At 45.3% G+C, this 27,609-nt stretch overlaps 1 protein-coding gene across 2 annotated transcripts in view; it reads right to left on the reverse strand.

Annotated features, from left to right (window-relative positions):
• The window catches only part of RGS8 (regulator of G protein signaling 8), a 29,620-nt gene extending 14,776 nt beyond the window's left edge, over nucleotides 1-14,844 (reverse strand). The window contains exons 1-3 of one of the 2 annotated variants that reach the window (XM_067535089.1): nucleotides 14,737-14,844; nucleotides 4,231-4,289; nucleotides 162-263 (exon numbers count right to left, since the gene is read on the reverse strand). In XM_067535089.1, coding sequence (XP_067391190.1) covers nucleotides 162-263; nucleotides 4,231-4,289; nucleotides 14,737-14,844 — 269 coding nt within the window. Of the gene's footprint in view, nucleotides 1-161; nucleotides 264-2,148; nucleotides 2,175-4,230; nucleotides 4,290-14,736 lie in introns of those variants that run through there. The other variant, XM_067535090.1, reaches the window with a different exon arrangement.
• Nucleotides 14,845-27,609: the final 12,765 nt, after the last annotated feature.

Below are 27,609 nucleotides of genomic sequence, written 5' to 3' on the forward strand. Positions count from 1 at the left end.
ATTTTTCATTGCTTGTTCTCAAAAGATTAAATTAATGATTTTTCAGGGATGTTCCATGCTAAGGCCAACTCCAGTTGCAGGGATTGGGGTTCAAAGTAAAATGAGAGTTAGGAAATGGAAATAAAAATAAAAAGGGAAGGGGGATGTGCATCTATACTCACTTCAAAGCCCGGTTGGGCTTATCCGGAAGAATGGCTGTGAAATCATTACATGAGTCTGATTTGTGAGACAGGCAGCCCAGGCGAGTTCTCATCCCTCTGTTCCTGTATTCAATACGGGATAGGGGTGTGGGTGGGGGAGAACAAGAGGAAGTGACAATTACAAGGCTAGCCAGAGTTGCATAATGCAAAAGTTCAGTGACTTTGTGTCTAATGACACCTCCGTGCAGGAGTTCTGAGGATTTAGCCAAACATCTTCAGTGAAGGCTGAGAGATATCTAGGACATTTTTTTGTTTGGGCAGATAGGATTTAAACATCAGAACAGAGTATTCAGTACTTAAAACCCTTGCTCTGTAGATCGCAAGTCAGTCAGAGGTCAGAATGGTGAATCTGTCTGAAAGGCCATGTGCTTGGGATGGTTTCTTATGGAGCTCTTCTCTGGAGGATAGAAGGGGGAACTGGGCAGCTGTGCCAGAAATCAGTCACCAGTCAGAAACCAGTGCAAGGATGACAGGAATACCATGAGCACTTGCAGTTAGGGGGGCAGAAAGGATGAAAGGGAGCAGGTGGGCTTTGTAAATGACCCTCTAGTACAGAGTCCTAAAGGTCTGCAGGATTCTGGATGGAATCTGTAAATTCAGGGTGACCAGGGCTCGTGGACTAGAGCAAGATCTCATCCACTATAGATTTGTGTGTGCAAAGATTCACTCTAGCTTCGGCTCTCTAAAACATGTTCCACAGATTTCACCACTTCCCGCCTCATAACCATCCCCACCCATCCAGTGCAGTAGGAGACACATGCACACCACAGTTATTACATAACAATCTGATCGAGAAAACTTGGGCACAGAGGCATCAAACAGGAAGGTGAGAGCAATCTCCATTGCACAGGCGTAGTACTATATTAGCACTGTCCCCTCTCAAATAAATGTTGGTTAATAGTTTTATAAAAGGGTTTGAAAGAACAAAAAATGCATAATCCATTACTCCCCTTTCCAACTGAAAAGCATCTCTGCTAATGGATTCTCCCTAGACTAGATGAGAGCACTGTCTCCTGGGGATGAGAAGAGGACAATTCAATAAATCAGCCTACACTCTGACCCAACCCTGACCTGGAAGGACCCTCTTCCTTTAACTCTTCTGCAAAACAAATTGATAAAGCTTTCCATTACTGCAGAGGGAAGCACAACATTTTTCCAGTCCATATATAATATTTTTGCAGAACACATTGGTGCTAGTCCCTGAGCCAATTTGCATCGTGCCAATTTTTTCCTTTCTTTATTGCCCTCAGATCGTTCCTATAAAGCATGTTTTAACATAATTTTAGAGCAAATTAAATGTTAATTGAATGCAATGATTATCTCCCTGGCACAGTATGGACAGCTTGTAGCATTTAGCTATTGCAAAGTATTGAGATCCTCAGTTACAGGCATTGTTGGATGGCATCAAAACATGTTCATGTGACCAAGGATCTCAGGACAAAATTCCAAAAGGACTCTAAATATTGATGCAGAAATATTCCATGTAAAATGTCAGACTCTGTTGAGAACTCTGATCCTATTTCATTCCGACCCTCATGTTGAGTCTAATCTATGAGCTTTTTGATGCCTTTTCCACCAGGCCCCCCAGCCTTCATCCTTCCTGCAATGCCTGTTCCAGCAGACTATGAAAGGCTCATGAATTACTCAGCAGAGGTGCAACACGCGTTACCGCAATGCTGGTTAAATTTTGCTGATGTCTGAGATCAAGAGACTGCAGCAGGGAATAACAGTACATGAAAGACAGAGACGCTGCTGCAGAAGGAGGATCTCATTTTTGATGGAATACTGAGCCTAAGGTTTTGACTTCCAAGAGAGGACGTGGGAGAGGAAGCAAGGAAATGGAGAGGCAAAGGAAGGGCAGGAAGGGAAAAGGTACATTGGTATGAGCTTAAAGGGATAGGTAACAGGGTGAGAAGAGTTGAAGAATGGATCATTTCTTTTCAGTTACCTCCATGGAATCAGTAAGGCATCCATGCAGGCATCTGGTTACAGTTAACCCTTGAATTGGCAGGTTTGTAAAGTGGTCAGTGATGTTTGCAGGAGATAAGACTGCGGGAAGGAGGGATTTACGGTTTCATGTCCTGTCCCTTAAAAACCAAAGAATCCTCTGTAAAAGGAGGGACAGCTGTTCTCAACCCATTTAATTCTCTTGCCTCCTAGAAGGAAATGTTGTATTTTCAGTGTAAACAGTTCAGAGTTGAGGGTTGGTCACAGCAGGAAATTCCACCTCTCCTTTAACTCCAGAACTGAGCTTCAAGTCCAGCTGCAGGTTTAAGCGAAGGGAGTCTGGTGGTCTCAGCTCACCACTGAATGGCAGGAGTTGACATATCATTCAACACAATTGGCGGGCTCAGCTCAGGACTGAACTGGCTAAGAAGACCAAACTACCTCTTACCCCGCCCTGTCATCCCTCCAGGTCATGGTTGATGTTACTGGCCAGGCATGATGGAAAAGCGGGCACTGCAACTAACCTGTAAATAAAATAACACGGGGACTTCACGCTTCTGCAGGTGCTGGTCCTTTAACCATCATAGGCTCAAAAGTTCACACACAAAATAAAAGCATAATTCCTGATATATCTAATCACTTGGATTCTTGGAGCCTGCGCAGTCTGTGAAAGGCCAAGGGGAAGGAGAAAAGAGCAAAGGGAAGGGACAGGAACTTGCTAGCCTTTGGCACAGGGCCAGCTTGTTCCTCTGCCTTGTGACTGAATCTCATTCCAGGGAGAAAGGCCAGGTTCCACCAGGCAGGAAGCTGATAGGACACAGAGTGGGTTGATACGGTCTCCTGGGTGCATACAGCATAATTGCTTCCTACTGGTCATGAGAGAGGAGAAGCACTTGATAACCTCCCTAGCCTCTCAACCAAGCAGAAGACAAAGGAGCAGAAGAGATAGGAGATTGTCTGGAGAGAAGCTCAGTGCCCACCTTCTTCGGGCCTGAAGAATTCCCAAAGCTATTGCTGCCAAATGCAGCATCCATTTTTAAACCTGATTACGTTAAAAATGCACAAAGCCTCTTCCCCACTAAACTAATGGAGCAGGGATTGCATTACATGCCAGTCAGTGCATTTCCTTAATCCCCATGCAGACCGTCTGTCTCCCTCTGTGGTTTAGCTGAAACCAATCCCTATAATTCCCTAAGCCCCTTTGAATTTCCTTATTAACACAATCTCACTCACACGTGAAACCAAAAGCACGAGATCTCTTGGATTCCAGTAGCCAGGGGTTTTTCTTCCCCATTGCCATGCTGACATTGGTTGTTGAGAGCAGAGTTGGGCATCTGCTGGTGCTCCTTTCCCACACGACCCCACAAGTTCATGCACTTGAGTTCTATCAAGAAAGTGCTCTGCATTCTTCTGGGTTTCTGATTGACCACAGTTCTACCCCATCCCCACAGTCTCCTTCCCTCACCCACAGCCGCCTATCTTGCTGGTGCCATAGTGGACCATTGGTGAACCTCTCTCTGACCAACATATTTCTCTCCTTACTGCTGCAATGATCCAAGATTGCTAATTAGGGCAAACCTGAGGCTCTCGTGATCTCTCCTTCCCCAGTCTCTTAAATCCACCCAGTAATTCTCTCTGCTGCGGGTACAGCTAATCGGTAAAACTGGTCCCAGTAGGATCCATGCATGGATCTTTTCCCCACACTCTCACAACACACCCCATCTCTTTGACCTCCCTATAACAGAACTCCAATGCAGAGAGGAATTGCCAGCATCTGCAAAGGCATGTTTTGAGAGTGCTATTTGGGGGGGCAGAGAAGAGGAGCTTGTTTTTGATTGTGGCACCCAACTTCAGCAAGATGACATTGTAGAGTTTCCCCCACCCCCCAGGACATCATTGTTTGAACAAGAATAATGAAGCCATCCCAGGGGGGAAAACTAATAATACTGAGGTTTGAAATGGAAGAGCAGAGATTTCCAAAGAGACTGCAAGAGATTAAGAACATCCATCAATATACATAAAAAGCCAAACAAATTGAGCATGGATCAGGCATTCTAGACAGAGACAGAGAAAAGATACTCACTGCCTTTGACCTGTCCTCACGGCCTGTGGATCTTTGCCAATTGTGTGATCGGAGAGGCTCTACGGAGAGAATAGAGCAGTCTCTTAAGAGGCAGAAAATCACACTCAGACACACCTCCCCCTCCCCACTTTCTCCAAGCAGCAGCACAGCTGAAAGCAGCTCTCCTATCTGTGTCACATCCAGTAAACACTAAAGCAGCCTAACCCAGCAGACTGAGGCTTGGCAATACTGCAGATCCGGCTCACACATCTCATTGCTGGGATTTTAGAATAGCCCACCTGATCAGAACACTTTGTTGAATCCTTCATCCTCCTCCTCCTTGTTAACCTGATCACAAATCCCTTAGCTTCTATTAAATTAAAATAATCCACCGCTTGGCATATTCTGTGTATGAGAAATGTTCCCAGAGAAAATTCAGATGGGATTCCCCTGTAAAACATTCTGCTGTCACCCTGATTAAGTTGGAATAAAGCGTCAACCTGCATTGTTGTAAAAAAAAACTCCTCTGAGGTTTGGGACAGGTTACTGCTCTCAGACTATAGGTCAGAGAGATCTTTCCACAGACAGCTGCTGACAGAAAAGATACCAGAGAGTATTAATTAAAGAGTCCTGGTGTCAGCAGAACCAAATCAAATCTATTAACAGACAAGAAAGGCTCCTTATTGGATGAAATGTGATAAATGCAGAGCCAGTAAAAAATCCCCCCCGGCAGGTTACAGATGTGAATTTCCTCTCCGACCCATGCAGCAGACCTGCTGTTATCACACATTCGCTCATTCCACTTCTCAGCTGACTTTCACTAACAACCCAAATTCCCTGCCATCCCATACAGTGCCACCAGTATCTCACTTTCTGTTTTCTCTCTCACTTGTTCCCTTTCTACAGATCCAAATTCCTTTCTCTCTCATATACAGACCTATGGACTCTTCCATCCTTGTGCCCTGAGGACTGAACTGGCAGAGGCGATAGACAAGGGGATGCATTTTCAAAAGCACCTAAATGACTTGAAATCAATGGTACTTGTCCTCCTAAGTCACTTTTTCAAATCCCAACACTAGGTGACTTAACAGGTCTTTTTGCCTCTCTAATTTCTGTGAGGCTCTGAGGATGTGTTCATATCCCACTTCCTCCTATACCAGAAGCCAACCCTTCAATACAGATCCTAACCAATATCCTCAGAAAAGATACGAAGTGTCTCCCTGGGCTATGCAGACATACAGTGACCACTGTTTTACTGCTCCCTCCCACCATTGTCTGTAACTGATACTCTATCTAAAGCGTCACCTGCCCCTGTCTTTTAGTAAAGATTTCTGGCATTTGTGTTCTTTATGGCCCCAGCTTGAAGCATGTCCTGAGACCACATGTGGTTCTATGAGTAGTATCCACTGAGAAAAGATTTATGAATGATATAAAAATTGTTTAAGCAAATATAAGAACAATACTAGCTTTTCATCTTGGAATTTCACCTTTATAACCTAAAGTTCTCAAGGAAATGATGTATCTGTTCTCCGCTCAGTACACAATACTCCAGGCTGTCATGATGCAGATTGATCAGGCCTCAGTTTATCGGAAGCCAGGAACTGAACAAATGTGATGGCTGACATAAGACTCCTGTCATCCAGTGTCAGAGGCTGAGGTTTATAGTGTGTGCATGTTATTGATAAGGTGGGTGAATTTGTTCAAACTGAATCACAAACAGCATGAGCCTTTGCCCAAAATAAAAAATCAAAACAAGATTACAAAGAGCTCAGTGACCTGTTAGCACATCATCTTCACTATTCTGTGCTTCACCCCTTCCTGGTTCTGTCTGGGCTATTGCAACATCATCATGAGCTATGCTATTTTTGCAATAACAAAAAAGCCAGATCTTGTGGGCTCCTCAACACAACTTCTAGACCAACAAAAAGACCCATTTTGGAAAGTTCAGCTCCAGTATCCTGACATTTTGACTTTGCTTTGATCTGAACCAAACCAAATCTCTGAGCCACCAGTCCTGGATGTATAATGAATCTGGAGACTATGGTTTGAGTCTCGCCTCTGTTACATCAGTTTTACATCATGCTAACTCCATTGACATCAACAGTGTAGCAGAGGGAAGAATATAGCCTGTAATTTGCCCCATAGCAAATGTAATTAAATTGAAGATAAAGAGAATTATATTTTAGAGCGTAATATTTTAGAAAGCCGCTGTGATGTTGGAGAACGGCTTATCGCAAATTCCTTCTAAAATGGCTCTTGTGGTTTTTGTTTTAGCAGATGTGCTGTACTGCTTCTATTTAAAAGCTTTTAATAAAATAGTAATTTAGTTATTAGATTTGAATACCATCCAGCATTTTAAATCTCTTTAGGAAATCTTTTACAGCAATTTCCTCATGACCTGACAGCAAACACACAAAACATAAATGTGTGGCATTAAGATGAGATTATCAGAGAAGCTCGATGGACACAAAGAGTCACTGGACTGGGCAGAAGGTAATTTACTGGCCGAACATACCATCAAGCTCTTATCTTTCCTTCAGGTCCCTCTGCACCTTCTCGAAACTCAAATGTCTCCCTGCCTCCTTTATGACACTGATGTTTTGCCCAAGGCAAGCTGACAATATTCCCCCAAATTTACGACTATGAACATATAACTGATTGTCACCCCCTCGGTGTGCCTTTGGCATGCCCTGCTATGTAAAAACTCTTCTAGAACAACTGTGTCCATTGCTTCGCCCATTGTCCCGGATTGTGGCTTGAGCCACTGAGCGGCCAGGTGAAAGTGAATGGCCACAGTCATGAGGAAACATACTTCCTCCAGAACTGCTGCCTTTGCTTCTAAAACTGCCAGCCGGCCCAAGATTGCAGCTGTAGTGGTCTTGTAGTCAGTGGCAGCCTCCTCCCCCAGGGCCTGATTCGAAGCTGGTGCCTCTCCCACATTCCTCTTCCCACTGAGTGACAGTGCTCTGCTCAGAAGTATCACAAAACAAGACCTCAGGGTTATCATTGGGGCCACCCATGGACAGGGAAGGGATGGCATTCATTGGCATTTTGCAGGGCATTCCTGGCTTAATGAACTTCTTCACTTGGGCTAACAGTCCATACCTGTTTGAACGAAATAATCTTTTACACCTAGTCATTAAACATACTTTTTCTTTCCTTCTGGCTTGGGAGTGTGTGCACATGTACTTGTGGGGTTTTTTTTTCCTCTTGTGTTTTGTTTTTTGTTTGCTTAAGGGTCCATATGCTTTTATTTGTCTCCCTTATGGTATGGATAATTAGCCTCCATGTTGGTTCTAAAGATTTTAAATTCCTCACTTCACTTCTAATTTTAAAGTCTTCTCAGTTAGCTTGCTTATGTTATGGATACCTCCCTTTCTAAAGTGCACTGTCAGTGCTACATTTTTGTACAATCCCTCCCCTGAGGATGTTAAACTTAATTAGACTGTAGTTATTATTACTTAGTGATTTACCAATAGTTACCTCTGTGTTAGCCCTCTGCATTGTTTAGGAATAAGTGGCAATAGCCTTTCCTATTGTGTGCTCTACAACTAGCTGTTCCAAGAAGCACTTTTTCAAGATGCCAAGAAATTGCTTCTCTAAACCTTGCTCCGTGGTGACATTTGACCAGCTTACATCCAGGTAGCTGAAGTCACCCAGGATTACATTTTAGTTCGTCTTCGTTGCCTCTTTGATCGCTTTGGAAAGAGCTCCCGGGAACTGATGGGATTGCACTGGAGGACTAGCTTGCATCGATTGTTGTGTCGCAGTATTGCCCTGCTGCCACACTGGGACTAACATGATTGAGCTGCACACTAATCAGCCTAATTAAGACTCCATCCTAGGCTGCAGCCCAGGGTCCCAGTCTGATTTCTGCCATGAGTAATACACAATGGAGAGCTTTGTGCTTGGATGGAGGGTAGGTTAAAAGGAACAAACAGTTCAGACCTGAAGCTAAAGCTCGGGAACAGACATACCCTGAGGAAGTCTAAATTGGTGTAATTTAGTTGTCGAATAGCTAGAAGTGATAAGATACATCGGTTTAGACTCTCTTAGACATGCTGATTTTGACTCACCTCTGAATTTGGGCCACTATTTGGATACGTTTGCTTTGTCTCCCCCCGCTTCCCCTTTTCTCTGCCTCTGCTGTTTATTTTGCTTTCTCCTCTTCATCTCTCTTTCCTGCTGTCTCTAACCTTTTCTTCTTTCTGTTCTCAACTTTCTTTCCCTTTTATACCTCCGCTCCTTGCCACTCTCTTCTCATTCAGTGCCTTGCATTTTCAGCTGCATCTCATTGTTCTAAAACCATCAGATTCTCCTACTCTAGTGGGGCCTTGGGTGGTCACGCAGGGATGCTATAATGCCTCCTATGGCACCTCACTTCTCACATGAAGCTATTCAAATATATCCAGGCACCAAATTGGCACCTGGGTGGGCCCAGGATCAAGGAAATGAAAAAGTAGTTTAAAGCACTCTTTAATCCCTCTTCTGGAGTGGTGCTGAGCTCTTCTCAGCCACAGTTCAGGATAGGGCCCAAGGAACATCTCTAGTGTTAAATGTTAGAACCACTATCTGTGTCTGATGTCTAATAGGAGAAGTCCTCCTAGAGAGCCCTGTTTGGACAGTGCCATGTTGCTTTGGGGTTGAGGTGAAGCAGATTGGGATTGCATCAAAGGACATGCTCTTGTAGCCCCATTACCAGAACAATGAATAACAACACTACATACAAAGGTGATTTATGATCTGTGAGAAAGGCCTGTAAAAAAGTCCCCAGGTGAGATCTATATTGGCACCCCTTTTTCACTGGAGTCCATTGCCAAAGTTTGGGGCCCTGCAGCCTGTTTCCACTAAGAGGAGAAACTGATAATAGAGCATGGTATTTTCTGTGATGCAGTTATGTTTGTTTACAAAGATTATACCTAAAGTCCTGTTTCCTTGAACACAGCAGAAATCAAACTGGAAGAGACAGTTTCTTTGCTTGCTGTTCTAAACCAGCCTTTCCAGCCAGCACTATGCACCCAAAACAAAGCTTTGTCTCTTAGCTTTCTCATATGGCCACATTATCAGTGCTTCTGTTACTGTCTGGTTTGCTTTCTGGCCACTTCTGTCTCTCCCTGCTCCTGCTCTCACACACGCAGACAAAAACCACCAGTCCAAGCCTTAGCCACTGCATTTAAAAAACCCTTCGGTTACATAGTTCAGCTTCTCCTCAAGCTTTCCTATGTGCCTGTGTTCTGGTGCTACTTCTGTTGTTTCAGACACTTCTTTACTTTTAATCTGAATGAAAGGCGGCACTTTCACCCAACCCATAACAACAAGGTTTAACTCAGCTCACAACAATACTAACATGGTCAGAAAACACATGAAGCTCTAGTTTAAAGCTTTATAAATGGTTTGATGCATCTACTCCCTTTAGACCTAGGAGAGAGTCTGAAGCTCAGGTATTGAGCTGGGGAAGTCAGTAGAGACAGTGGCACCACATGCTGGGTAGGGGTAGGTAGGAAAGCATTGGGAGCTGTCCAGTGCTGGGAAGGGAGGGAGGAGAGCACAGGGCTTCAGCGTTCTTTGAAAATTAAAGAACACATTAAAAAATACAAATATGAGATATTTCAAATCTGATACATAGGCTTTTCTTTCAGTGTGAAAGTGCCAGCTGTTTAAATTCTTCCCTGTGTCAATGATAAAAGCATCTCCTGGACTTGTCTCTGGGTCTTGGGCATCATGCTGTGATTGATGCAGCAGAACAAATCCCCCCAACTGCTAGATGGCTTCTGACCATAGCCTGTATGCTTAAGATTCTGTCTCACTGATGCCTCCAGGCAGGCAGAATGAAAAATCAACAGCTAGACAGCAAGTAAGGCTCCCTGAGTGGTAGCGGCATTGCATTGGAACAGAGCTGCTGAGATTCTCTTTAAATGAAATGTTTGTACACACACATGCGTGAGTGTGTGCATGTGCACATGCATTTTGCTACTCTGTGTGGAGCAGAGACGCTGAAAATATTTAACCTGACATAGGTCTGTTCACTGTCATCTTGGTTGGAGTCCTCCCAGCTTTCAGTCTCACTGATGCTGCTGATGTCAATATGGCAGTATCTAAAATGCAATTGGCACGAACCCCTGTAAAATGGAAACTCTGGCAGACCCTTGCTGGAAATGTACAAGTTATAACAATCCCAAACCTCAGTGCTTTCAAAGGTGAAGGTTTTTAATTTTTTTTTTTTATGTTGGACATTGTTCTGTTTTTAATTCCATCCACAAAATCCAGTGCAGCCAAAAGTCTCTCTGGTTTGCACAACAACAGGATTTGATCCTGCTCCAGTTCAAGTAACTGAATAGGAGTTTTGCCATTGACTTCCCTGGGAGCAGGATGTGTCCTGGACAATGCGCTTGAGCCGCAGTAGTAAGCCAGTGCAGTGCTTTTAGTGATGTTTCTGAAGAACCGCTAATGATATTATTTATGTCCCAGCAGCTGAAGTAGGACCAGTCTTTATGTGAGGGGGAAAAAATCCATCTGAGTCAATGGGAGTTTTGCCTGAGTAAGGATGGCTGAATTGGGCACACAGAGAAAAGTCTGGGATGACAACAAAAGCAATGCAGATTTTAGGAATGGATGGCATAATTAAAAAACAGGCCAGATTCTTCTCTTGCACCAGTGCAAACGGGCGTAACTCCTTTGAAGTCAGTGGAGTCATTACCCAGGTGTCAATCTGGTGTGAGAGGAGAAACAGGCCCAATGTAAATTAACTATTAACCATTATTTCGTCAAAGGAAAATCACAACACAGCACCTTGTTTAATTCACACATTCCATTGTGCCAGGCCCTGCTTGCTGCTTTCTAGGCCTAGGTTCGGCCTACCTACATGTGAGTGTGCAGCCCTGTGGGATGAAGAGGGCACAAAAGTCTTTGTTTGTCCCGACATGCCTCATCACAATCTAGCTTTTAATGAGTGGGCTGGTTTCTGTCAGGAAGGGAAGCTCTTGGAGCAAGGAGATGCATGGATTGCTGTGCTGTGACTTTTGCCAAGGATTACTCTGCTAGTGTGGAAAACATCACATTCTTTGGGGTCTAAGAAAGAGCCTCCCTCCAGTTCAATAGAGGTCTGTGGGGGCAAGGCAGAGTAAGGGGCAGGCTGGAGTTTAGTGCATTGTTGGTAAGAGCCCTTGATCAGAATTACAGTCTTCTCTAGGCTTAAACATCCTCCTTTCATTGGAATATCCTTGTCCCTGATTTTTTCCCCTAGTCCCAAGGAACAGGAGATAATCCTCTCAACTGGAAAAGGGGGGTAGCAATAGTGTTCCTAGTGAGGGGGAAGCATCTATTTCCAGCTCAGTAGGATTGTTTCCTAAAAGTTATGGGGTGGCTCTTTCTTAGAAAGAGGGAGAACAGGCATACAGTTTAGTGAGGCCTACAGACAGGAGGGCTGCAAGCGCATATAGCAAGAGGCGGTGAAGGGAAATCAACAGATATGTGGGGTGTGTCTGCACTGCAATCAAAGGTGTGATTGCAGCATGCGTGGACATACCAGAGCTAGCTTTGATCTAGCAAGCTCAAATAACAACAGCAGTGAAGCTGTGGCAGCAGGGGCTAGCTGCTCCAGTACATACCCAGTGTCCGGGGGTGGGGAAGGGGGTTGTACAGTCGTGCTGCTGGGCTTCAATGTTATTGTTATTTGAGCTAGCAGTAGCTAGATCAGTGCTAGCTAACATGTGCTGGCAGTCACTCCTTTGCCTACAGCGTAGACGTACCCTCATAGGCAAACAGAGGTCTAGAAAGACCCTCTCTCACAGATCCTTCGTTCCTCATATAAAGAAGCATGAGGCTTCTGATGTTTAGGAGAGGAGCATTCTACGAAGCAAAATTCCTCTGCTGTACTGATCCTTAGTAACACTTCCCAGAGTTGCAAATCCAGGATTCTTACTGCCAAGGACAGCCCTCTCTCACCAGGACAGACCTGATGGGCTGCACTTCTCATGGGTCACTAATGTGGATAAACACCGGGAGAGCCCCACGAAATCAGAGCAAAGCTAGATGAGTCATTGTCCAATAAATGCTTTTGCAATAGAATGATCATGGCCATACAATAGATGTGAGGCATGTCACAGAGCGCAGCCCAGAGCCATGGGAGAATGATCCTCCCATTGCTCTTTAGGACCACATGCTGGCTAATTTAACAAATGAGAACTAGGAGCAGCAACAGGACTTCTGTGCAGCCCTTCTTCATCAGGATGTGGTAGAACCTGAATGAGGGAGCAGAGGCAAAACATTCTGCAAATCCAGATTCCCTGGAAGCTGCAGTTAACTTGGTACTTACAAACAATGCAGGCAGACCATCACTGACCTGAAGTTTCCAAGAGAAGGGTATAATTACACTGAACACCTTATAAACTTGCAGGTTCACCAAATACCCAAGTTCAGCCCTGACACCTGGAAGTTGCAGTTCCATCCCATTACAGGCCTAAGTGGTGTGCAATTAAAAATCCATTTAATAGGGATGGCAGCTATGCTTGCTCTTACCACTGCTGTTTCAGTGCCTCAGACCCACAGGGCACACAAGCCCCATCTACAGACTGGTTAGGGCTGCTGACCACTCCTCAGAGGTACTGGGTGGCACAGCAAATTAGCTCCCAAACCAGCAAGGGATTGAAGCACATGTTTAGTCTTAATGGGACTACTCACATTATCAAATGTAACCACATGCTTCAATGGTTTGCTGGAGCGGGATCTTAATGTGCCATCTTTCATCTGTGGAGATCTCTGTTCAAACCTGGGTTAGGACATAAATGAAATGCACTAAATGGGCTCACCCTGTTCTCCAGGAGATCTTTTTCTCCATAAAAAAAACACCACACCATTCATCTCAGTTCTCTGCTCGGGCGGCTGGCCTGGAATAGCAGGAGTAATGCAGATCTAGACAGAGGTACCCTGGCAGAGGTGTGATTGGCTGGATTTGCATGCACTATTCCAGCCCTAACAACTGAGAAACATCCACAGAGTCATGTGGAAAGCTTTCAAAGTAACTGCCCCAGCTATTCCCACTGTCTATTAGCCGCGTTATCAGTTTCTGTTGAGGAGAGGCCTTGAGGTGGAAAAAGAAGCATGCTGCAGAGCCGTCGCATGGTGCAGTAAGGAAGGACTGTGGGGTTTGAGAACCAGAACAGCCGGGTTCATGTTGGTCAGAACTGAAGTGCATTAGTAGAGCTGGGTGGGCTCCTGGCACTAGAACAACGAGATTCATTATATGGGTCAGGAGTCAGGTGAACTGCTGGGAAGCCATATTGAGAAGCTTGTATAGACTTCCATGCTACTGGCCCCTCTTATTTCACAACTGCTGTAATGTATTAGATTTCACCCAAGCATCAAACACAAAATAAAAATATGGAACTTGTTACAACAGAGCACACCATGAGTGATAATTATCTGAACAGCCAACACAGCCAGTAAAGACGGCCCTCCTGGACTTGATCCCACCTGCAGGGCCAGATTTAGGGGCAGGCAACCGCCTGGGGTGCCAGACTTGCAGGACGCAGGGCTTGAGGTGCTGTTTTTGTTGTTAGTGACAAAAGGGAAAATAGAATTTTTGAAGTAAAATGTTTGACAGATACTCACATGCAAATTTATCATCTTATATAACAGGGATCAAGCATGCATGCAAATTGTGCATCAAAGTCGTGAAATGGGCTACAAATGCAATAAAAAATAAGGCATTCAAAAGTTTAACAAATGGAGGCGAGGGGCGCCGAAGACGCTCCTCACCTGGGGTGCCATTTGGTTTAGGGTCGGCAATATCCACCTGCCCCCCGCCCCCAGCCAAACTCTCCAACCACAGGCACATTTTCACTGCATCAATCGCTTGGCATAGTTCTGTCACCTCCAACACATTCCCCTTTCACTCAAATTAGTTTTATTTTTAATTAACCTAGCAGTGGTGTTAATCACTGGTGTTAGTCACAATGGCATGAATAACTTGGATGCCGAGTATTAAAAGAAAATATGATCCATTCTAGTAAAAAAAAAATATGAATGAAACTAAAAATATAGTGAAGACTTTGTAACTATAGCTACCAGGATAAATTATTGTTGTTCTAGCAGTGTAAAAGGACTACAGCTAATCCAATTGAAACAGATATCACCTCTAGTACCAGAGTCTCAGCTTCTAAAATGGGCCCTGATGAGGTTGGGGGTGGGGTGGTGGTGGGTGATGGGCAGGAATACACAACTCTTGCTGCAATTGCTAATTGGAAACAGTGTCTATACTTTTCAGACCATTCATAAGAGGCCACAGAAAGATTCACATACCAACAGAAGCACTACGGTGACATTAATTGGGGTGACAGTCAAAGCGGATCTCTCCCCACCACCCCTTTGCAGACCCATTGTTCACCACAGGAATCGGTGCTAGAATAAAGAAAAAGTCACCGCCAAGAGGATTATAGCTGAGCTGAGAACCAAGAGGCCCGTAGCCCTGTCACACAGGGGCCTTGCCCAGAAGCTTCCCTACAGTAATAACGAACTCCTAGCTCTTACCTGTCTTGTAGCAGTCAGCATAGTGGTGGCTACGTGGTTTTGGCAGGTGCTTGATGGGCATGGCTCGTTGTGGCCCTGAATGACAGGGTCTGCAGCCTCCTGGTACATCGGGGAGTGTGAAGGGCGGCCAGCCTGACCACAGTTATCTCTAGAATAACTGCAGCAACATGCTACTCTCCTAGCTCTCTAGCTCTGCATCTCATGAAAAGAACAAGAGCTGGTGGAAGGAGGAGGGGGTTATGAAGGAGAGAGAAGGAAACTCTCACAGATGCATAGTGGATAGAGACACACAGAGACTTGTGCAGGATGGCACAGCCTGTCTAGCTCTCATTATTCCAGCGCACTGCCTGCTGCCTGAGGCTCACTCCCCAGAATTCACTTGTTTCTGCATACGCTGTGGGGAAGGGGAGGGGTGAATGATTCCCAGAGGATCACTGGAGGATGGGAAGAAAGGAGGGTTAGGAAGGACTCACCTGTTTTGAGGTTGTGGTTTGTTTGTTTGTTTTTTAAATCCATATATATTTTTAACCTAGGAAGGAAAGGGTTATGCTGGAGGTGAGAAATAGAAACTGTTGTTATAGGAAATAGTGGGTGATGGTGCTCATATTTCTAGATCCCCTTTTTCCTTGACTGTTAGTTATTCTATGGAGAAAGCAAACTGAATGCATGTGCACAGTTGAAGAGCAAGGGATGGGTTAGGTCTACCCTGGCCCCAGAGGCACTAAAGATGTGGGCACCCTGAGACAACCAAGAGGGTGTGCTGTGCCCACCTGCTGAACCAGGGTCATATAGCTCTCAGAAGCTGCCTGTGGTCCCTTTTTGCCAGGTCATGCCATAATGGGACCAAAGGGATTGAGTGGGGGCATCATGGAGCAGGCAATATTTACTCCTCTTTGGCTTCTACAGCAGACAGCAGCAATCAGCTGTCTGTGATGCCATCTCTCCGGTCGTGGTCTCACGGCTCCTCCAACAATGAGCCCCCAATCTCAGGGATCCAAGGACCCTGCCACAGCCCTCCCCAGGAAGGGCACAGATTGCCACCTCTCTGAATGTTTAGGGTAGGATTGTCAAAGTGATTTAGGAACACAAACCCCACTGAAAGTAAGTGGGTCTTGTGCTCCTATCTCATTTAGGCAGTTCTGAAAATCCAAGCTTTGTTCCGCTTAGATCTAATGGTGGAATGCCTGAAGGGGTTGTATTTGGCTTTGGACACTTGATTTACTCCTGAGGATAAAAAGAAATAGGGTGAGATGGTTTATGTGTATCATATACTCCCCCAGCAGCCTCCCCTCTCACCCTGTTAGCCACCTGCACCCAGCTACAAGGTTGCTCCCTAGATTTTCAAAGAGGCACTTGGGGATTTAGTTTCCTGGCTGCCATTAATAAAAATCAGTGGTGTGGTATAATAAAAAACTCAGGGCAAGCTTTGAAAGGTCTCCCGTGTGTCAGACAATACCCAATCCAGCTGTTACACTGAGAGCACACACCACCTCTAGAGTCATTTTTATATATATATATTCATTTATAGGTCTTTGTGACTTGCATATGGTCACACAGTAGTCCATAGCAGAGCAAAAAATAGGTGTCTCAACTAGGGATGTAAAAATTAGCTTAATTAAAAATCCATTTAAAGGTTCTATTTTTAGAATGTTTAAACGGTTAAATGCTGTGGCGGGAGCTGTGCTGGGCTCAGTTCCTCACTGCCAAGTGAGAGCTCCCTAGCTGCAGCTGCAGCTGCAGCTCCCCCACCCTCGTAGCTGGGCAGTTCTCACTCACCGGGAGTTGAGCCAAGCCCAGCTGTGGCTTGTGTCCCCCACACCTGCTATGTGCTTCTCTGCCAGCAGGTGCTGCCCAGCTGCTCTCGCTGGTGGGGAGCCAGCCCAGCTGCAGCTACTTCTCCCCCACTGGGCTCTGTGCTTCCCCGCCAGCAAGAGGCACAGAGCCCAGTTGTGGCTACCCCCCCGCCCTCCTGGCTGTGCTCCCCTCACCCGTGCTCTGCCCGCACCTCCCCCCCCACTGCTGGGGAGCAGAGCCCAGTTGTGACTACCCCCTCACCTCTCTGACAGCAAGAGCGGCCCAGCTGCTCTCATTGGCAGGAAATCAGCCCAGCTGTTGCACCCCTCCCCCCAGTTTAAACAGCTGATTACCATTTAAATGTTTAAACGTTTAGCCTTTTACATACCTACTTTCAACCCTTCTGAGTCATAGCTGAATGCCTTAATTAACCACAAGGCTATCCTTGGTGTTTCAGGCCTCATTATCCAGCAATAGGAACATGGTTTCACGGGTCACTCTGTATGGGAGACATCCCGCTGTATTTCAGTCACAGCAGGCAAACGACACAGGAACAATAATTAATGTTTTAAAACAAAACTGGTCACATCCTGACCTTTGAGGCACAGCTGGGGTGGGCCCTGCCTGCTGCAGAAGCACCGTGGATCCATTGCCCAGAAGTGAAGATTTGGGGAGTCTGTCAGGGCTCCATAGGAGGTTCTTCCTCATTTCCAAGCAGCAGAATTGGGGGACAGGAGTGGGACAGGTGAGAAGCAGGGCCAGAGACTGTGGATTCAATACTATGCAACACCACTGGACGTTCCTCCATGCATAGGGGCAGCACAGCTGAGCATTGTGGCTATTTGCTGGGGCTGCCATTGCAGCTACAGAGTGGCATCCCTGCCACGCCCTTGCTGGTTGGGAGAGGTGGTTGAGATGTCTCCTTCCCAGCCCTGTGAAGCTTCTTGCACCAAACCCAGCTAATCAGCGTGTGGTTCTGAGGGAAGGATTTGGCCCAATGGAAATAAAGATGAAATGGTGGCAAGATGTCCATTAATGAATAGCAGTGGGAGGCTTAATCCAGCCCCATCCCAGGATGACAGAGAGAGACGTGGGCAGGACTGTAGAAACGAGTGGGCTGCCACAGGCTAAGAGAGAAGAAACTCTGATGCTTACAGTTATGGGGTCAGCCCCCTTCCTGCAAGAGACAAGGGAGCCCTCTGCATAAGTTGCCACTTGAGGTACAAAAACCCAGGACTTTTAAGAGGCAGACCCAGAGTCGGTGGAATGGTGCATTGCACAATTATGGGGTGCCAGTGTTGGTGGTTAAATAAAGGCCTTGCTGATAAATGGAGCTGGGGCCTGTCTTGTGTGGTCTGTGCTTCCTCAGTAAGGCAGGGTCCTTCACTCCCATTGGCCTGGTCAAGTCTGTTCTTGGGTTGAAGGTGCTGTGGTCGCACTATGGGTGTGGGCAGAACAAGGGCAGCTGAGCACAAAGGAGCAGGGCAAGGGGGCCGGGCGGTCTGAGGAAAGGCAGCTGTACAGCTTGGCTGCCAGACTGAGCACAATGTGACCTTTCCCCTTTTGGGCTGAGCTCCTTACCTCTCCGCTCCCTCATGCAGAGTTTGGATCGAATTTGTGTTGGGTGGTGGATTGCTACATAACTGACAAAACCCAGGATGTTTAATGTCCTTGGAAGACTTACAGATTTCCTGGGACAGCTGCCTCCAAAAAGGGACGACCCTGGGAAAATCTGGGTAGGTGTCTACCCTATAAAAACATAATAACAGCCAGACTGGGTCAGACCAAGGGTCCATCTAGCCCAGTATCCTGTTTTCCAACAGTAGCCAGTGCCAGATGCTTCAGAGGAAATGAACAGAACAGGGCAATTTTGAATGATCCATCTCCTGTTGTCCAGACCCAGCCACTGGCAGCCTAACTGGGAGAGGTGGGAAGAAATATGAAGACAGCCCCCTCTCTGTAAGAACCGACACTCTGGGGGATGTATGGAGATAACTCCATCTTGAACAAGACAGAAGGGGTTCAGAGTGGACTAGAGATATTGTATGGAAAGTAGCTCCTTCCAGAAGGGGCATAGGGATACATTTTAGGACTGTGCAAAAGATTTGCCAAAAACTGACTCAAAATCAGGGCTTGGATCCTAATTTGATCTCGGTGCATGAGCCATAAACATTAATAGACCAGGGCAAAGGTCACATAAATATCCCTAGGTTGCAGAAGCTGAACTACCATGCAAACCGGAATGGGTCAATCATTGCCAGTCCCTATGGATAGATCTTACATGAAATTGGAAACCAGGTGCTCAGGTACCCTGGTGATGAGTGATGTACGAAAACCACACGCTTAGACTAGAGATGAAAAGGCTTTCTGGGATTTTAGATTATAAGCAATTTGAGGTAGAGACTGCCTTTTACTTTGTTTTAAAAGTCTAGCTAATTAGGGTCCCAATTCTGGTTGGGGCCTCTGTGTGCTGTGGTAATTCACATAATCAGTAAAAGTGCTGTCTGAGATTTCTCTCCCTGAGCTCTAAGGTTTTAAGCAACATTCATTATCCATATTTTCTCCAGATTTTTCAGCACTTTCTCCCATTGCACATCATACTGAGTTTCTCTGGAAAGAAACCACTCATAGCCATCTCCTTTCTGGAGTGCATGACCATGCAACCATCCACCCACTCCATGGAGCATGTAAGCATAGGACCACCTGCCTCCTCTCAGAACATGATTACAAAATTGGTTTTTGGCTCTCAGTAGAACAGAGGATATGGGGGTGGATAGTTTGTCTCTGAAGACATTCACAATGTGGTGCACAAAACTTTACAGGCTGGAACAGTATTGGGGCCACTCACAGGACAGACTTCGCCCCATCTGTCAGTCACTAACTGTGAATGCTTTATTTTTGCAGGAACAGTTCCTCCCATGTGAGCCAAGGTTCCAGCTGTGTGTGAGAAATCAGACAGTTTGTTTTATGTGTGTGTGAAAGCCTAAACTTAGAGAGCAAGATGTTAATTCATGGGAAGAAAATAGGCCTTATTTATGTAACTGTGAAAAGTCACAGCAAAGGATACAGCTCTGATGAGAGAGAAATATGTGCTCTGAGCTAATGGCAGAAGCACTTTTATTCACTTTGCTCTATTAAAAGATCCAGTAATTGCACATTCATCACTCTGTGCCATACAGAACTGGCTCTGAGGTGCTTTCAGCTGAGGATAGAGGCCTTCTGTATTGGTGTCTCCACGGCCTTTATTTTCTCTGGAATTATAGTAACTGAAATGTGGAAGCCTGGCTGAATGAGTAGCAGTGACAGAGTCTATGTAGTTAGGAGTAGATCCGGGGCTTTAAACTCGACAGGAGTATATACTGCTGGAATAAAGGATGAATACATTCAAGGCCATGTAGAATGGCTTTGCTGCTGGGGCCTTTGTCTGCTGACAAAGACATCTTCAATAGTAGATGTTGCATACATAACATATAAATCCTTTGTGTGTAAACAAAAGCAAAGTTTTCATTCAAAGTAAGAAACCTGGGCAGTGCCCTGACAAGGATTAGCCACTCCCCTGACTGCACAGTTCTCTATTTTGGATTCTCGCCTCTAAAAGTTCTCACAATTGCTTTACTCCCTGAAAGGGGTCTCAACTACACTAATCTCCATCTAAACATGACAGTAATTCCCTCCCACTTGAATTGGGTCACTGATCTGTCAATATGCAAACTTGGAGTGTAAACCACAGAGTCAGTGACTAAGTCTTTGATATATCCTGGTCTCTGAAAAATGCTAACTAGTCTTCCCAGTTGTAGATTTAAAAATTTTATTGAAGATAATGTTTAAAAAGTTAGGGTACAGAGTTGAAGCAAAATAGTTACTGAACATCCAGACATAGTGTACAGATTATCGGAGGGTACAGAGTTTGGTTGGGAATCGGGGAGTACAACGATAGGATAATCTGCGGTATCCTGGATGTGGGGGTGATAGTTTTGATGGTTAGGAGTACAAGGGATCGATAATGAGGGAACATCACTTGGTGTGGGGCTTACAGGGGATGTAGTTAAGGGGGAGTAGATAGGTCCGTACTAGTGGGTTGTCCCTCATCGAGTCAGGTAGGTGGTTAAGTTAGTCCATCGAGCCGTAAGTTTCTCGCGGTGGCGCTCCGGCCTACTCCTCACAGTACTGTCTGTGTCCGGTGATGCGTTCGATGTAAATGTCTCTCGACCACCAGTAAAGAGGTAACAGGAAGCTTAGTCATATGGCAGGCCTGTCACACATGCAGGTGGGAAATGGTACTCCAGCTGGTAATTTTCCTGAACTGGAATTTGAGAAGCTGGGATATTGACAAAGCAATGGACATGCTTAGAACCATGCTGCAGCACTGAGATTACAGGTCTCAGCTGTTCCATCACATGGAAAAATCTGAGAAAAACAAAACTGAATTTTGGACTCTTTGTGTGGTCTCTTAGTTCACTGTTTACTTAATCCACCAGTCACTGATTTTAGGTGCCCATCTTGAGACAGCTTGGGCTGGTTTTTCAGAAATACTGAGCACCGCGATTCCAACAGATATCAAAGGGAGTTGCAGGCCAGCTACAACGCTGAACCAAGGCTACAGTTGTAACCACAAGAGCAACCGGGCCTGTATACATGAAAGACGAGCATCCACACTTTCAAAAATGGCTACTGATTTTCAGTGCCCAATCTGAGAGAGGTCCAAAGTAATTCAAGAGGGACACTCAAGAAATGGGCAGACCCCCAGATTACTGTGCGTTTCTTGCCAGCCCAGTCTAGAAAGATATTGCAAGGTCTTCACACACATGGTAGTTTTTTTGTGGTTGAAAGTCCAAAAAGGAGTTTGGGTGGGTGGAGATGGAGGTGAGGAGCAGGGCTCAAGCATGGGGCAAATCAGACAGTCGTAGGGCCACAACCATTCTGCAGCTAAGTGTTTATTTCATGCAAAAGATGTCACAAATCATACAAAAGTAAATACACCTTTGAAACTCACTGAAAATCTTGTACCATAAAATAAATTATTCTCCTCGGGAAAAATAGCCTTTGGGGAAGGTGTCTCTTGCCAAAACCCCTTCTAACTAAAATATCTCTAGGTAAAATGCCCTTGGGAAAATGGTTCTGGAGAATACCTCTCTTGAAAAAAACCCTGTAAACTTTACCTTTCCTTGAGCTCAGCTAGTGAGGCTTTTATGATGACAAGCAGAGCCCACAGGAGAACTACAGCTACCTATTACTCCACCCCAATGAGGGCTAATAAGATCCTTATAAATTTGAATCTTGCTGCATTATTATTTCTTTTAGCTGGTTGCTCTTCTCTAGCCATTCCCCCTGCTCCCCTAGCTATGATTCAAAAGTCCATTTTGGAGGTGTCTTTTTTAAGCTGGTTTTACAACATATGGCTCTGAACATGGGACTGCCCCCTCTGTTGTTGTTTTCTGTGCTTAGTCTCTGTGTTACTGAATAGCATCTGGCAGAATGTCTGATGCTTTGTAATAAAAGCATACAGCACAGAGAGAGGGCACTTGTGTATCTCTGCTGCATTTAAAGGATAGGGTGATCTGGGAATGGTTCAGGCAAGACATAAGAGGCTCATGAGGCCAACTGGTTTGATCCCAGTGTCCAAGCTACTAGATTTAGACGCAGAGTGAATATCCTTTATATTGACTGAGCCAGCCTCATCCTCTTCCATAGATACAAGCTCCTGAGAATTGGCTTGTACTTAGCATGCTTAGGAAAGCATGTTCCAGTTTGGCTGAGAGATCTCAGGGTTGCTGCACTCTGCTCCTGTCAACAGAAGCCAGCAAAACCCATGCTGCCAGCAAAACCCATGCTGGTAGAAAATCCACCCAAAGGGGACATAAGGTGCAAGCAAGGTGCTATCTACTGGAGGACATGGAACAGTCCAGTGCAGCCCCCAAAAAGGTCAGTAAGGGCTGTGGAGGGAATGGCCAAGTCGCTTGCTCCCTGCTCTTGCTCAGCCCAACTACGCCCATCTCACCACACACTGACCAGCAAGGCTTTCTTATTTAACTTGTTAGCATTCACAGACACTGCCTGTCATAACTCGCTGATTTCACCAATGCAGCTCAGCTGCCTTCCTTCATACAGGCAGACAGGAATCGAAGCTGGGAATCCTGGCTCACATCTCAAGCCCCCTACTCTAATTATTAAATGACACTTTCTGTATGGAGAAAGAGGGTAGGAGGTGTGCTGAGAGGATTCCCCACCTCCCACCCCCATCATAATGGTCCGTCGTGACAACCTCCTGTCTCTCCCCACCGTGAGAACATCCAGGCCTTCACCAATCCATCTCAGTCTGTCGGCCATCCCAGTGACCTGATTCCCTGCCCGTGTTCTTTTCAGGAGGTGTCCCTGTCTTGTCACTGCTCAACAACTGAGAGAGATGTCTTTGTCTTCCCTGGCTCCTGGCAGCCTCTAGATGGCCATAAAGCAGGCAAACGAGGCTACACGGGTATGAGACACACAAGCTCACCACAACTGTGACGAAAGCAGTGCTTTCAGCAAAACTTCCCCCGTCCACCTCCTGCTATTAGATAACGGCTTACATTCAAAGCTGAAACAATCACTGGAGTCCTAGAATAATACCCCAAGGCCTTCATTCATCTCTCTCTCAACTCATGAAATAAGGCCAGGTTAATTTTATCAAATCATTCCACATAGCCACTCTGTATTGCTGCTGGGTTGACTCATGCCAAGACAAAGGCAGTGTGTATTTTTCACCAGGGATGCACCCAACAGAAATCCCATCCCTGTCAGCTATTAAAGGACATGGTTCTGCATGAAACAACTCAAGGACGATTCTCTGAAAAGCCTCATGTCAATGGGAATGTGTGTCATGGAGTAGGAGGGAGAAGGCTGTTGCATGGATGTAACCACCTTGTGTGTGTGCGCGTATGAGAGAAATTAGATAGCACCTGCACACAAAAGGGAGATTTCCACTCCATTTACTTTGAATGGAAACTCCCTGGGTGTACTTTTGAGGGGAAAATGCCATCCCAGGACAGTAGGAGCCAATTCAGGATTTGAGCAGAGAGTGATTGGCTAGTTAGCAGAGTGGATTTAGGAGGACAAGCCAGTCCATTTCTAGTTTCCATTGTATATAAATCTTTCAGGCCATCACCATTGTCTGGTTTGCAAAATGCATGTCTCCCTGCCCCCAGAAATAATCCGCCTCATCTTTTCCACCCCTCACCTAAAGGCCCTGTGTCCTGTGTGACTGTCCTGCCAACGGAGGGCTCCAGCTCCCTCTGGTGCTGGTAGGAATCCTCTTCTTGCATGGGCTGGAACGTGAAGGATTTCTAGAGCTCGCTTTCAAGCCCTGCTGACCTGACGAGGAACGAAGTATTCCCTGCCAGGGACTCAAACTCTGATCTCACCCATAATCCCACCCAATATGTAAAGTGACCTGGGGGTTCTGCCTGGTCTCTGCTGAGCCATGGATCCATCCACCTTCAGTTAGTGCAGGCTACATAGGTTAATGGGGAAAACCAGGGGCGCTTTTGATTTTTGCAAAATCTTGGCTAAATTTTATTTTTACAAAATCTAAACAGACTATGGATCGGATCCTGGCCCAATTTATCTGTGAGGGGAAAAATCCCAAAATTGGGATGGAGGGAGGAAGGTGAGATACATTTTCTATTAACTATAGGGCAGTGAGTTGTGTTGCCACATGACAATCAGGCTTTACTTCTATTGTTGCAACAAATTCCAGGGTGAAAGCAGGATACAAGAGATGCAGAACATCCATGCTCAGCCTCTTCTCTGATGCAGAAATGAGCTGTAAACTGTCTTACCTTTAAAAGGAAATGATCCCTCACTACATTTTGCTCAGTTTAATTATTACACATCCACTGGCAGTACAATGTAAGTAACGGCAGAAGAATGTTAAGCAACTCAGAACAGGAAAAACAAATACTTCTTCAAAGGACACGATGAAAGAGTGTGTGGGTGGCACAATATAAGGGATTTTAAAATACAGCCCAGAACCTGAAGGGTCTGGTACTGAACCCTGTGCAGTGACGCTTAGTGTCACTGATTGAAAGGTGAGCAAGAACACAAACTAGTTTGCATTCAAGGTGCCAATGATGCACTAGACTGCAGATCAGAGCTTTCCTATAGAAAGGGCCTAAATCAACCATTACTGCCATTCAACAGGAAACAAGTAACAATAAGGGACATAAGGAGCGTCGCACTGGTAGCATGCACCAGAAACTTGTTGAGGAATCTGCACTGTGCATCAGAGCCTGTCAGCATTGCACCAATGCTACATGCCAAGAACTGCTGGCACCTGTGGTGTGTTGGGAACCTGTCAACATTTCACCTGCACTCTATGCCAGGAGCTTTCAGGCCCTGCCCATGTGCTGTGGACTAGGAATGTAATGGCATTTTACTGGTCTATTTAATTTCTTTAACTATGCCAATTGCCATGGCATCGAATATTAGAACATTAAGCTGTAGTGGCATCTTGGTAAGGGTATATTCCCTTTGATGAGGCTGTATCTCAAAACACAGCCTCTCTCCTTTGTTCTGGAGGTATGTAAGAGGAAGAGGAGGTTCACCAGCCTGAATGTTGCTGGCTCCACTGAGGAAAGACTTGAGTTAACAGGTGTGCTTTACACGGTACTCTGCAGGAGGGAAATCATGAGATCACCTGCCCTCCTATGGCGGAACATTGCTATGCAATGCTTTTCATTAAGAGCAGTTGGGCCAGATTCTGACCTCAGTTCCAGTGGCTTGAAGGTTCTGGCAACCTGGCTTAAATAGCCTGCTGGAGATTCTTCTAGGAGTGGGGAAGAAATTGTAAATGACATGGGACTGGCATGCTGGAGCATATAAAGGATGTGAGGAGACAGAGCCAAACCTCCTTGCGCTCTGGTCATCACCAGTTGCATAATGGCCCTTTGGAGGCATTTCCTGAACTGATTCTTTCTAGTGACCATGTTCTTCAAGATTTTAGAACAAGTGGATCTCACCATCTCAAACCTAATTTTTATTGGTAGTTTGGAAGAGAAAAACAAGCTTTTTGGCTTTCTTAATTCCTAACTGGTTCCTCAACTTTGAATGAACTTGTCACTGAACTGAACTACTTGGATAAACTGAAATGAAGAAAATATTCCCTCTGCATCTGCAGAAGAGCCCACAGCGTCTAAAGCTGGTTTAGCACTTCAACAAGCTCTGTTTCCAGATGCTTAGCCAGTGACTTCCACCAGTTGAATGGTTTGACTTTCTTTAAAACTTCAACAGCAAACATGTACTGCTTGAATATTTTTATATAATTTAAATTATTTTAAAAAGCTTTTGATAGTCTCCCACAGTATTCTCATCAGCAAGTTAAAGCAGTATGGGTTGGATGAATGGACTATAAAATGGATAGAGAGCTGGCTAGATCATCGGGCTCAATGGGTAGTAATCAATGGCTTGATGTCTAGCTGGCAGTTGGTTACAAGCAGAGTGCCCCCGGGGTCAGTACTGGGGCCGGTTTTGTTCAACATCTTCATTAATGATCTAGAGGATGGGGTAGATTGCACCCTCAGCAAGTTTGCAGATACCACTAAGCTAGGGGGAAGTGGTAGATACCCTGGAAGGTAGGGATAGGAAAGAGAGTGACCTAGACAAATTGGAGGATTGGGCCAAAAGAAATCTGATGATGTTCAACAAAGACAAGTGCAGAGTCCTCCAGTTAGGATGGAAGAATCCCATGCACAGCTACAGACTGGGGACCGATGAGCTAGGCAGCAGTTCTGCAGAAAAGGACCTGGGGGTAACAGTGGATAAGAAGCTGGACATGAGACAGCAGTGTGCCCTGGTTGCCAAGAAGGCTAATAGCATATTGGGCTGCATTAGTAGGAGCATTGCCAGCAGATCGAGGGAAGTGAGGCCGCATTTGAAGTATTGTGTCCAGTTTTGGGCCCCCCACTACAAAAGGATGTGTACAAGTTGGAGAAAGTCCAGAGGAGAGCAACAAAAATGATTAGGGGGCTGGAGCACAAGACTTGTGAGGACAGGCTGAGGGAACTAGGCTTGTTTAGTCTGCAAAAGAGAAGAATGGGGCAGGAATGATAACAGTCTTTAACTACCTGAAAGGGGGTTCCAGGGAGGATGGAGCTAGGTTGTTCTCAATGGTAGTAGATGACAGCACAAGGAGCAATGGTCTCAAGTTGTTGTTGGGGAGGTCTAGTTGGATATTAGGAAAAAGGTTTTCACTGGGAGGGTGGTGAAGCACTGGAATGGGTTACCTATGGAGATGGTGGAATCTCCATCCTTAGAGGTTTTTAAGCTGTGGCTTGACAAAGCCCTGGCTGGGATGATTTAGCTGAGGTTAGTCCTGCTTTGAGCAGGAGGTTGGACTAGATGACCTCCTGAGGTCCCTTCCAACTCTAATATTCTATTATTTTAATAGATTATAATACATTTAGGCATTGATATCAGTTATCATAGGTTTACATTTAATTTTAAATAGGTTTATTATTAAAATGAAAAATGTGTTAATTTAAATGAAAATCCAATTTAAATTTTTTTTAAATCTGATTAAATTAAAAAACTGATTATTCTTTTTTTTTGTTTTTTAAACCTTGATTTTATACGTTCTGCGTAACAGCACTCTGCCCCTTCTCCTTGGGGCCTTCCCTGGGTGCAGCTGGTCAGCTCTGAGGACTGAACCACTTGTGTTTCGTAGCTACATTATCTCTGTTGAGCATAGTATTCTTGGAGGGGTGAGGAAAGAGGAGGAGGACTTTTAGGTATTAATTGAGCCATAGCCCATTAATGGGTTTGAAGACGAGAACCCAGGATCTCTAATTGGATCTGACAGTGCAGAGTGAAGAGCATATTTGATGTTTTCTCATCTACCAGTTCATCTTAGGAGACAGGGCTTTGTGATTTTATCTATGCTGTGTGCCAGGAAATAACCTGTTTGTGTTGCCTTTGTGTTTTGGTAACCAAGGTGAGAGGAACTGAATGTCCGTGGGCATTGGATCCTAAAAAGACCATGAAAGATCTAAGGAAACAACATCTTTCAATTCAGTATGTGACAGTCTTAAAGATCATCATGCTCTGTTT

This window comes from Emydura macquarii, unplaced genomic scaffold (assembly GCF_026122565.2).
Source record: "Emydura macquarii macquarii isolate MOO-44397 ecotype Brisbane River unplaced genomic scaffold, CSIRO-AGI_Emac_v2 contig_3477, whole genome shotgun sequence".
Taxonomy (NCBI): domain Eukaryota; kingdom Metazoa; phylum Chordata; order Testudines; family Chelidae; genus Emydura; species Emydura macquarii.